The following is a 12062-nucleotide window of genomic DNA, read 5'->3' as shown; positions in this document are numbered from 1 at the left end:
TATTCTTGATATTCCTGATATTCTGATATTCATGATATTCCTAATATTCCTGATAGTCTTGATATTCCTGATATTCCTAATATTCCTAGTATTCTTGATATTCCTGATATTCCTAATATTCTTGATATTCTTGATATTCCTGATATTCTTGATATTCCCAACTACCAAGCTGAAGGTGGCACCAAACTTTCCATGAACTCACTTCCACTTCACTTCCACAGAAGTGACTCGTTTTGTATCCGAGATGAAACCCCACTTCCACTTCACTTCCACTTCACTTCCACAGAAGTGACGAAACTCTGAATCTAACTAATTTCCAATTCACATGACAAGTGAAATAACCACCCAGCATAGCTACTATTAGACAACCACTCCCAGATAAGCACTCTCAGACAACAACTCCCAGATAAGCACCATCAGACAACAACTCCCAGATAAGCACCTGGTGCTTAGCACCATCAGAAAACCACTCCCAGATAAGCACCATCAGACATCCACTCCCAGAGAAGCACCATCAGACAACCACTTCCAGATCAGCACCATCAGACAACCACTTCCAGATTAGCACCATCAGACAACCACTCCCAGATAAGCACCATCAGGCAACCACTCCAGATAAGCACCATCAGACAACCACTCCCAGATAAGCACCATCAGGCAACCACTCCAGATAAGCACCATCAGACAACCACTCCCAGATAAGCACCATCAGACAACCACTCCCAGATAAGCACCATCAGACAACCACTCCCAGATAAGCACCATCAGACAACCACTCCTAGATAACTAACATCTAACTCGTAATTTTTGAATTTTTAATTTGTTTTGAAATTTCGCGCCATTCGAAACTTAACTTTCTCCACTTTCACTTCCGTCACGGAAAATTATTTCACTTCCGTTGCAGAAAGACATTTCCAGCTTATAATATAGATGAGGAGCAACATGAAGAACAGCAACCGGAAGCGACCAAGTTGTGAAACTTGTAACCGCGTGTTCTTCAACCTTCCCACTTTACGGAAACATATTGACACTGTTCACAGCACGAAGGAGCGACCTCGTTTTCCATGCACGTTTCCCGGCTGTGAGAAAACCTATCTGGCAAGGGACACCTTTCGCGGCACATAAATGATGAACACGCCCCGAATTCGGTCCGATTTCGGTGCACACTTTGCGGAAAGGAATTCAAAACGAGGGGTCACCTTGACCAAGGTGACCCCGTTTCGTTTCGGTGACTATTGAATGGATATTTTGTAGCAAAATATCGGCGGCAAAGGTAATATAATATCGCTGAGTAGGATTTTCAAATTCCTTCTGTTATCTCTGACAAATACAATTAATTAAAAATTCAATTAATCGAAAAATTAATTGCAATTAAAAATGTGCAGATTTTTGGGATTCTGACGCCATTGATATGACGTATGTAATGAGTCATCGAGTCTCACGTACATATCAAAACGCATTTTTTCGCACCGCGCGAACCGAACCCGCATCTTATACTTATTCACTACTCCCAAGCAACTTCAGTGATTAAGAAATCTTACAAACACTCGGTAAGCAACGCAATTTGACAAATCGCGGTTAAACGAGTAATAAAATAGCAATTTTGTGGTAAATATTCATTGCTGTCAGTAACATTTACCCGGACGTGCTTTATGTTCCAAAAATTAACGAAACACTGAATACAATACACAATTTTTCTTACAGATACTAAATAACAGCTGTTTCGGCACATCAAGTTTTTGCCAATCTACGGACACAACAAATACGGAGTCAATATGGATCTGAAGCCAGGAAAGAAACCGAAATGCCCCAAGTGCTCCAGAACGTTTAAAACGGATAAACAATTGACGAAACACATGGTCAAGCACGAGCCTAATGTCAACGTCAAATGCCACGTGAGCTTGTAAATTTAATAACGAAACTAATTTCACAATCCACATTTCTGTATTGCTTAGGAATGTGGGAAGATTTCAAAAACCAGACTCGCCTTATATCTCCACGTGCGGAGTGTTCACAGCACCCGGGAGCGACCAAGTTGTGACACGTGTCACCGGGTCTTTTTCGATCTTCCCACTTTACGGGAACATATCAACACCGTCCACAATCCGAAGGACCGGCCTCATTTCCCATGTACGTTTCCCGGCTGTCAGAAAACCTACCTAAACAAGAGACACCTTTCGCGGCATGCAAATTCTGAACATGCCGTGAATCCGGTCCGTTATCCGTGCACGCTTTGTGGAAAGGAATTTAAAACCAGTGCTCACCTCGAGCGTCACATTTCCACCCACACGACGGAGAAGACGCACAATTGTGCCACTTGTGGGAGGAGTTTCGCCCAGAAATCGGAAATGAAGCTTCACGAGGTAAAAAATCACGATGTGGAAAAAACTAAATAAGTGAAAAATTATTAATTCGCATATTCATTTGCAGAAAACGCATTTGGAAAAATCTACCCGAGACGTGTTAAAGTGTCATGTCTGTTCTCAGGCCTTCATAACTAGACGCGGTCTACGGCGCCACATCCGAGTTGTTCATGAAAATCAGAGGAATCATCCTTGCGAATTTTGTGGCAAGACTTTCCCGAGTGCCAAAGACTTGGAGCGTCACGTGGAGGCGAGGCATGCCGAGAATAAAGACCCCATCCATTCCTGCGACAAATGCGAATACAGAAGTCACTCGAAACACAATTTGACTAGGCACGCAAGACGGCACTGGCCTGCGAATCACGAATGCTACTTTTGCGGGAAGAAATTCCTCACTTTACAAGAGTTGGTGAAGCACTCCAATCGCACTCATACCTTGGAAAAGTAGGAATGATGTAGATTTGTGAGTATGGATTGTTTGGATTCGTGATGGAGCGTTAAACTAATTGATAAATACATAGCATGTAGGATTCATGTAGCAAAATACCATTTAAGCAATGACATTTAAATAAATGTATGCACTATGCATGTATTCAAAATATGGGTACTTGTGTCGAACGCTAATTTTCGTGATGAGCCTACAATGCAACATTTCTTTAGCCCGAGTCATTATGGAATCTTGAAATGTCACATTAAAGGAGATCCGCGAACAAAAGCCCGCAACACTTTATACATAAATCAGCACGAAATGCTTTTGTCAACATTTTTGCATTTTATTACACTTTTGGAACAGGCTTACAAAAGTTGTCAAAAATTAACATTCACAAATCGGTCAATGAAACGAATGCTACAAAATTACTGCATACGGATACCAAGAACATACACGTTTTAAAACCTACGAAACGGACTTCTCCATAGGAGATTCCCTAATAAATTTTTACTTCTCTAAAGTGTGAATCCGACCAAAGTGTCTCACCAATTCTGGGAAGCTGGCAAACTGCTTCTTGCAAAAGTAACACTCACGCCAATTCGAAACATCGTGACGCTTCACGTGTTGAGCTAACTTTCCTTTTGCATGACTTTTGTATTCGCATTCGGTGCAGGTGTAAATCTTCTTATCCGGGTCGTGTTTCGCGTCCACGTGATTCTTCAAATGTGAGGGACTCGAGAAACTCTTTTCGCAAAATGTGCACCGATGATTCCTCTGCTTTTCATGAATAACCCGAATGTGCCTCTGGACGCCGTACTTCGTCAGGAAAGTCTGCAGACAGAGGTGGCACTGGAACGTTTCTCGGCCAGACTTTTGAGTATGAATCCTCTGTAAAATAAACATATCTTTTTATTTTGTTTAACAACTTCTTTAGGAAATATTTACCTTATGAATTGTCATGTATCTCCTGCAAGCGAAACATTTCCCACAGGTGGCACATTTACATGGCTTATCGGTCGTGTGGGTGGAAACGTGTCGGCCAAGGTAGGCCCTCGTTTTGAATTCTTTTCCGCATCGTGTGCACGGAAATCTGACCGGATTCTCGACATGTCCAGCTTTCACATGCTTCGTCAAGTCCCCTTTGGTCAAGTAGCTTTTTTCACAGCCAGGAAATCCACATGGGAAACGGGGTCGATCCTCCTCCATGTTGTGCACGGTGTCAAGGTGTTTCCGTAAATTGGCTTGGTTGGATAAAGTCTTGTTACAAATACTGCAAGCAGGTCGGATCCGGTTGCCGTGAATTTTTGCGACGTGAGAAGATAAGGCGAGTCTGTTTTTAGAAATCAGGCCGCAAATCTAGATAAGACGGAAGTGGTTGTAATTTTAAAATAAGTCCTTAATCATTAAATTGGAATTACAACTTGTTTTAAAAAGCAACCCACCTCGCATTTCACGTTTGTCTCGTGTTTCAAGAGATGACGAACAAATTCACTTTTGTAAATAAACCTCAACTTGCAAGGAGCGCAGTTCCACCACTTATTTTCTGGCTTTGAATCCATTTTGAGAATAGTAAAATTGGATTAAATTGTGATAATTTCAATCCCAAAGAATTAACGGCGTAATTTTGACCCGTTCCGGAAAGAAGAGCTGATGAGTTTTCTGGGTTTCGCGTTCACCAAGAAGTATTGGGGCAAAGCGATAAAAGATTCCTAAATACATATATTCTAGCCATAAATAAAAAAGTTTGTGGAATGACAAATTGTAAGGTCGCACATGTTAATTTGAAGGTCATCATGGTTGATAAATTTATTTAAAATGTTTCGTGTTGCATGGAACTTACACTCTAAGAAACCCGGTGTTAAATAGTGCCAAGCCATATTCATGCATGACACTTCCAATGTGGTATTGATAAGCATTACCAATATAGTAGCTTGATATTAAGGTTTTACCGTATCGGGAGACACTTCTTACGGACCGAATAATTAAGAAGGAATAACTTTAATCCGACGAAATCAACACCTGCCTGCCTATTGCCAGAATTCTAACAGTGCACACTCTAAACAAAGTTGTGTAAAATTTTACCCAACCTTGGGTAAAAAAGGGGATGACACAACCGCACTATGACCAAATTATCGCTCAAAATTCCCTGATAACAATTCTGATGATATTTTTGCATATTCCGAGCTCTGCCGTGCTTGCGACATGCTCATAAAAAAATTGGCGAGCCACACCCACTTTGGGTGTGGTTTTTTCCTAGTGTGGTTAGAGGCAAACGCCATTTCTGAAAACTGTAGCCCATGCGAATATTGACATACCGTAAAAATTTCATTCCAATCCGTTCATAAACAAAAAAGTTATGCAAGTTTAAAGCTCGGCGACAGTCAAAAAAGGCCGACTTTGGGGGGTTGGTTCTGACAGGGGGGCAAATTCAGAAAGCTGGAAATGGGTTCAAATTGAAGTCATAACTTATATCTACCCAATCCAAGAAGAACGGAGCTTCTGAATCTGCCCCTTCCAAGATATAAGCCCGGGAACATTGAAAAAAATCATGTCGAAATTGTCCAAATCGGGCGAATTTCATCATGTCGTAGAACAGCGAAAATCGATATCCAGCTTCACCTAGGCCTCAAAAGTGTGTCGCAAGTGAAATTAACCCATGTCGTAAGGGAACGATGTCGACATGTCGAATTTTCGATATGGAGCTAGAGCGTTCAAATTCGAAACCCATACTCTGGTAACCTTCAAGAGACATATGTGATCACTTTTTAGCATGTCGACAGCCTGTTCCGGCCAATCGCATGCACTTTTTCAAGTTTCGAAAGTTTAAAGTATATATTCGGCGATATAGGCTGTCGACATGCTAACAAGTGTTCACATATGCCTCTTGAAGATTACCAGAGTATGGGTTCCGAATTTAAATGCTCTAACTCCATGTCGAAAATTCGACATGTCGACATCGTTCCCTTACGACATGGGTTAATTTCACTTGCGACACACTTTTTGGGCCTAACTGAAGCTAGATATCGATTTTCGCTGCTCTACGACATGATGAAATTCGCCCGATTTGGACAATTTCGACATGATTTTTTTCAATGTTCCCGAGCTTATATCTTGGAAGGGGGCAGATTCAGAAGCTAGGTTCTTGTTGGATTGGCTAGATATAAGTTAGGACTTCAATTTAAACCCATGTCCAGCTTTCTGAATTAGCCCCCCTGTCCGAACCAACCCCCCAAAGTCGGCCTTTTTTGACTGTCGCCGAGCTTTAAACTTGAATAACTTTTTTTGTTTATGAACGGATTGGAATGAAATTTTTACGGTATGTCAACGTTCGCATGGGCTACAGTTTTCGATATGGCGTTTGGCTCTAACCACACTAGGAAAAAACCACACCTAAAGTGGGTGTGGCTCGCCAATTTTTTTATGAGCATTTCCCAAGCACGGCAGAGCTCGGAATACGCAAAAATATCATCAGAATTGTGCTTGGGGAATTTTGAGCGATAATTTGGTCATATTTCGCTTAGTGAACCGGTGGTTAAAATTTACTCAACCTGGTTGAGTAATTTTTGCTTAGCAAGTTGTGGAATTTTTACTCAACTAGCAATCAAAAATTGATCAATGAATGATTAAAATTCACTCATTTGGTTGATTAAAGTTTAGTTTTTATGCTGATTAAACTACAATCTTTAGCCTCTTAAAACGTCCTCTATATTTATTAGAATTTATACTCATTATACATTTTATAAAGTCTGCATTATTAAAACCAATAATTTTAAAGATACCTTGATATATTACTTACGCAAATACTAAATACAGAAAATTATAATTTTTAGACACCTTTCTAGCTACGGTCCTTAATTTAAAGGGTTAAATTTAATGCACCACCGAATAAGCTGAAATCTACCACAAATTTTAGCTGAATTCGCCACCGGATGAATTTTTTCCAACATTAGCCTTTTTAGCCACCGATTTAGATGGTGGTTACCACAAATTTAGATGAGCTGCCATTACCATATTTAATGAGCATAGGATTATAAAAGCAATATAATTTACAATGATATGATTCATTTATTTGTATAATACGTCTATATACACGTCTTTTTTAAAAATACACCTGAAATTAAATAACAATGAGCGCTTTTTTAGCTTTCGAAACCCTATTTCGCAACCCCATTCTTACGCTTTTGACCAAATGGAACGGTTTTGGGTTCCGGTCTAACATCATAAAGCGTATACTGAATTTCTAAACCAATTATTTCCTTGCGTCCCCTTTCAAGGCCCTCCAACAGAAATTTAAAATTGCTAGATGTCTCTCCAGCCGTAACGGCAATACTGATTGGGTGAAAAGTTCGGTTTTTTAAAAGACCCCCAATACTATCACAGGAAACCAGAGTGTAGGCGGATCGATGTTTTTCAAAACATCCGATTCGATTCGACTTGGTTGGATCCTTACAAAATCCAATCCGATCCAATCTGACCTGGTCGGATCCTAAAATAATCCGACCCAATCCGAGTCTATTCTGATTCGGATTGGACTGGATTAATCGGATTAACTACGATATCCTACTGTCTATAGTGTAGTCGGATTGATGTTTTTTCAAATACGATCTGATCTGATCAGACTTGGTCGGATCATAAAAAATCCGATCCGATCCAACTTTATTGGGTCAGAAAAAAATCAAGCCAGTTCTACCCTGTCGGATTCGGATTGGATTAAGGGTTATTTTTAATCCACCAGACTTTTAATTGAAATCACATAACTAAATATATTGAAATCGCATAACTTGAATTTCCAGTGCTTTAATTCAATTTAAAAACTGTAAAATTGAAATCTGCCAGACTTTTCTGAATCATACATTTTATTCAATTTGGAAGATTTGCCTTTAGAAATCTTAGAAAAACATGAGCTATTTCTTTGAATTTTTGTATAAACAAATTCTGTCAACAAGTAGGCGGCCTACCGGCCTTACCAGGGCAGACCCTGAAGGCTCAATATCCCAACAGGAACGGTCACGGCTTCCTCTCTCTCTGACGTTGAAACCATTCCAAATTATTGCAATTCCTAGACCGTAGGAAACAACGGTCCCCAGCACCCCTTCTCACTTTTAAAGGAACTAGTTTCCGGTTAACACTCCAGTTAACCTACATAGTTTGTTTAAAGTTGGAACGAGGTCATATGTCGGTGTAGAGCATTATTTTGGAATCTAACGAGAATCTCATATGCTTGAGGCTTACCATTATGTAGCTCACCAGTGGACTCGTTTTCTAAAAGTATTTTCATTTTTCATTGATTGATTCAACTACATATGTACATTATTTGTACTTGGGAATCCTGGAGCTTAGGCCCCATACTTTTGGTTAACAAATTTTGTTTCGAACATTCTTAGAAATCCAATATCCAAATAAAATCAAGTATTCATTACCAGGCTATCATAAATGTATGATTCTACCAAAGTGGTATTGATAAATAATACGGTGTAACACATAACAGTTCGTTATTAAAGTTTTACCATGTCGGTAGGAAATTATCACAGACCGGTATGATTTTAATACCAAGCGGTAGCAACTTTATAATACCGAGAAATCAATACCAGCACAAGTATACCAGATTTCTGACAGTGAAGTGGTTGCAAAATTCCTTGGTGTCTCCGATTTCTACTACTGTGCACTCCTAGATTATGATTGTATGGTTTACCACTGATTAGAAGAGCAAGGGATACCTGAACAGTAACTATTTTGATAGATTTTTACATATAAATGAATTCATAAGTTATGAAATTCCGTGTCTGATGGATTCAGTTATAGAGGTTGTTTTAAGGCATATAAAGTACTGGAAATTCAAGTTATGGAATTTCAATATATTTAGTTATGTGATTTCAATTAAAAGTCTGGCCCATTAAATGAGACCCTTGGATTAATCCGGTTAAGTTTATATTCTACTACTCTCTAAAAGAATATTAGACGCTTGGGCTTGAGTTTCTAAAATTTGGGAGAATTTCCCTAAGAAGAGAGGAAACGGTAGGTTCCTTAGTTTTCGCTCCTTGGAGGAAAAAGCAAGGAAAAATTTGATCAAAGATTGAACACGTGATTGAACACGTGAAGATTGCACACGTGTCACGTGTGCTAATTTTTGGCCTGATTTTTTGACATTTTTCGCTAGTCAATCCCGGTGTAGCTTGAGAAAAGGTTCCATTGTAAGATATTCCTCCATGTTTGCTCACCTGGTGACGTTCCATCTTTCCCTTTTGGACAAAACTCCTCCCACACGTGGCACAATTGTACGGCTTCTCCGTCGTGTGGGTAGAAATATGGTCTTTAAGGCCACCCGTCGTTTTGCATTCCTTTCCGCAAAGTGTGCACGGAAATCGGACCGGATTCTTCACATGTTCAAGGTTTACATGTTTCCCAAGATCACCCTTGTTTAAGTAGGTTTTCTCACAGCCGGGAAACGTACATGGTAAACGGGGTCGTTCCTTCGTGCTGTGAGCGATGTCGACATGTTTCCCTAAATAGGTAAGATCGAAAAAGAACCGATGACACGTGTCACAACTTGGTCGCTTCCGGTTATTGCTTGGCAAGGTTGGTTCGTGTGGATGGAAAAAAAGGGTTGCATTTTGCAATTCGAGTGACAATCTGGCACATTCCTGGATAAAAATAGCCAACCCTTCCTCGGGGACCTTGCATAAATCATAGGTTAATTTTAAACTTTGTGGCTGGAGTTTGCCACGCGGAAAGATTACATCACGACGTGAATACATATGCAGGGTAATTAATTTTGCGTATAATATATTTGAAAAAATACTAACGGGCACACAATTATGTAGAGGAATTTCTAGGAATACAAATATGTAGAAGTATTTTATTTTTGTCCTATCCATCACCACGACATACACTGGAGAGCAAATGTGAACGCCCAAAACCACACGCACAATTTAAATCATAGTTTCTCAGTAAGTACGGGGAATTTTTGAAAGGTCGTTATCTCATTTTGAAGACAAATTAGTACACAAACATTCACCAAAGAAAATTTGTTGTAAGATTTTTTTCACTCCGTACGGACCCATAGCGTGAAGTTAAGAAATGAGCACCGGTGCAAAAGTCATCGCCACAAACAATTAAAATGATAGCACTTTTAAAATTACTAAAGTAGGATAACAACTTTTTTAATTTTTAAGTACACCTACTATTGATGTATATATAAAATAATTCCACTTCAATTAAAAAAATATATCCCAGAAGAAAATGCCCAATAATGAAACAACAGTCGCTATTCAAGATTTGGTCATTCATCACTACGAAAATGGGGGGAAGACGCAACAAGAAATTGCTGAGTTGGTCAAAAAATCTCGTCAACTGTCCGTGACATGATTTCACGTTACAAATTAACGGGATCAATTGAAAATAGGCGACGAGCAGGACGTCCACCAAGTTTCATCACAGGCGAGTAGAAAATATTTGCTCGAAAAGTGACCAATAATCCAAAACTTTCGTCTCCCAAAATTTCTGGTGAAGTAGAAAATGATGTTAGAAAAGTATCAAGTGGTTGGGCAAGCTGGGGAATATCGAAACTCAGTGCTCAAAAAAATTATAGAGCCAGGAGGAAGCCTACATATCAAAAACGCACCAATAGAAAATATTAAAATTTGCAAGGCAACACACAAATAAAGATTAAAATTTTTGCGAATCACTCTCCTGTGTGTTTAGAGTAAATTTAGTGTTTTATGGTCGGATGGAAGGGTTTGAGTATGGAGAGAAGTCGGAGAATCTGTCAAACTAAAAAATCTCAACACCATCTTAAATTATGGCGGAGGACGCGTCATGATATCTGGGTGTTCAGCTTCGCGGGGGCTGGTACGCACGAATTCATCAATTCTACCAAGCACCAAATTTTGTACCAGAACCTACTAAAGAGAAATGTTTAACAATCAGCAGCAAAACTTCCCTTTGCAGGGTGCTACACCTTTCAGCAGGAGCGCGAACATAAACGGACGGCCAAGTCCACCTGTGAATTCTTGTGACCAACAAGATTAATGTTCTCGAATCGCATCAGGAAAGACTGAATCTCAATCCTACTGAGCAGAGGTGGGGAGCACATATATTTAGACATCCGAAAACGCTCAATTTCGAGCATAGCTGACGTGAAAGCAGAAATCTAAGCCCCCTTGAGTGACGTCGACCCTGATATCCCTCAGACATTGGTTGCGTCCATGTAACGTCGCTGATAGGCTGTCATATTTTCAAATAGAGGTCCAACAACGTACTAAGTGTTAATGCTTTCATTTAAAACTTAAAATTGTAGAAATATTAAATGTTTTATTCGTTTTGGCGATCACTTTTGCACCTGCCGTTTTTACTTTTTATCTAATCTACTCACTTGTGATGAAAACTATAAACTTTTAAGAAGACTCTTTGATACTTAGTTATTGGATATTAAATTGTCTACAAAACGCAGAAAAAAATTCTGGAAAATCTGTTATTTTCAAAAAGTTATGAGAAATCAAACGGCAAACTTTCTCTTGGGCGATGACATCTGCTCTCCAGTGTACATACTGTCGACTTTAACCTTGTCTCATTTTTCAGATGCATATGTATCGTCACTAAATTGTGGCACAAATACAATTAAATTCTACTCAGTTATTGAGCAAGTTACTGATATGCCTACATATTACGTGCATGAGTAGTTTAACTCTTCCATAGTATGAACTCCACAATGTCTAACTAATTCTGCAAAAGTGACGAATTTCTTCCCGCAGAAGTAACACCCATGCTTTATTCCATTGTGGCGCCTTCTATTAGCAGCCAAATTTCCTTTCGAGTGGCTCCTGTACTCGCACGTGTCGCAGGAATGGATCCGCTCTTTATTCGCGGCGTGTCTCGCCTCCACGTGGCGCTTCAAATTTGATGAGGTGGAGAAACTCTTGTCACAAAATGTGCAAGGATTCCTCTGATTTTCATGCATAGTTCGGATGTGGCGTTGCAGCACACGTCTATTGAAGAAGGTCCGAGGACACACATGACACTTGGACACGTGTCGGGTAGATTTGTTCAAATGGGTCGTCTGGAACAAGAATAATCTGTTACCTAGTGTTCTCCCAAACATGATTAAATATTTACCTCGTGACTTTTCATGCCTCCCACATGTAGCACAACGGTACGGTTTTTCCGTCGTATGGGTGGAAATGTGATGCTCAAGATGTTTCGTGGTTTTGAATCACTTTTCGCAAAGTGTGCACGTAAATCGGACCGGGTTCTGGGCATGTTCAGTTTTCACG

The 12062-nt window shown here is 39.7% G+C and overlaps 2 protein-coding genes across 2 annotated transcripts; one reads left to right on the top strand and one right to left on the bottom strand.

Annotated features, from left to right (window-relative positions):
* Nucleotides 1-664: 664 nt before the first annotated feature.
* On the top strand, nucleotides 665-2920 carry LOC110855575 (gastrula zinc finger protein XlCGF7.1). Its single transcript, XM_022103982.2, has 6 exons — nucleotides 665-800; nucleotides 905-1273; nucleotides 1386-1550; nucleotides 1705-1895; nucleotides 1956-2363; nucleotides 2431-2920. Exons 4-6 carry the CDS (start codon nucleotides 1776-1778, stop codon nucleotides 2809-2811), a joined length of 909 nt encoding a protein of 302 aa, XP_021959674.1. The 5' UTR covers nucleotides 665-800; nucleotides 905-1273; nucleotides 1386-1550; nucleotides 1705-1775; the 3' UTR covers nucleotides 2812-2920.
* Nucleotides 2921-3114: 194 nt separating this feature from the next.
* Nucleotides 3115-4482, bottom strand: LOC110855574 (PR domain zinc finger protein 5). Its single transcript, XM_022103981.2, has 3 exons — nucleotides 4236-4482; nucleotides 3739-4149; nucleotides 3115-3681 (listed from the first exon to the last, which is right to left on the bottom strand). The coding sequence occupies exons 1-3, from the start codon at nucleotides 4350-4352 to the stop codon at nucleotides 3301-3303; spliced, it is 909 nt and encodes a 302-aa protein (XP_021959673.1). The 5' UTR covers nucleotides 4353-4482; the 3' UTR covers nucleotides 3115-3300.
* Nucleotides 4483-12062: the final 7580 nt, after the last annotated feature.

The sequence above is a fragment of the Folsomia candida genome, unplaced genomic scaffold (assembly GCF_002217175.1).
Source record: "Folsomia candida strain VU population unplaced genomic scaffold, ASM221717v1 Fcan01_Sc013, whole genome shotgun sequence".
NCBI classification, from domain to species: Eukaryota; Metazoa; Arthropoda; class Collembola; order Entomobryomorpha; family Isotomidae; genus Folsomia; species Folsomia candida.
This window is presented reverse-complemented; position numbering and strand designations above follow the sequence as displayed.

Coding starts and splice junctions, on each gene's coding strand:
- LOC110855574 (XM_022103981.2), bottom strand. CDS start 4,352: ATGGATTCAAAGCCAGAAAATAAGTGGTGGAACTGCGCTCCTTGCAAG. Junction 4,150..4,235: donor AGACAAACGTGAAATGCGAG/GTGGGTTGCTTT, acceptor CGTCTTATCTAG/ATTTGCGGCCTGATTTCTAA. Junction 3,682..3,738: donor GATACATGACAATTCATAAG/GTAAATATTTCC, acceptor TTTATTTTACAG/AGGATTCATACTCAAAAGTC.
- LOC110855575 (XM_022103982.2), top strand. CDS start 1,776: ATGGATCTGAAGCCAGGAAAGAAACCGAAATGCCCCAAGTGCTCCAGA. Junction 1,896..1,955: donor ATGTCAACGTCAAATGCCAC/GTGAGCTTGTAA, acceptor TGTATTGCTTAG/GAATGTGGGAAGATTTCAAA. Junction 2,364..2,430: donor CGGAAATGAAGCTTCACGAG/GTAAAAAATCAC, acceptor ATTCATTTGCAG/AAAACGCATTTGGAAAAATC.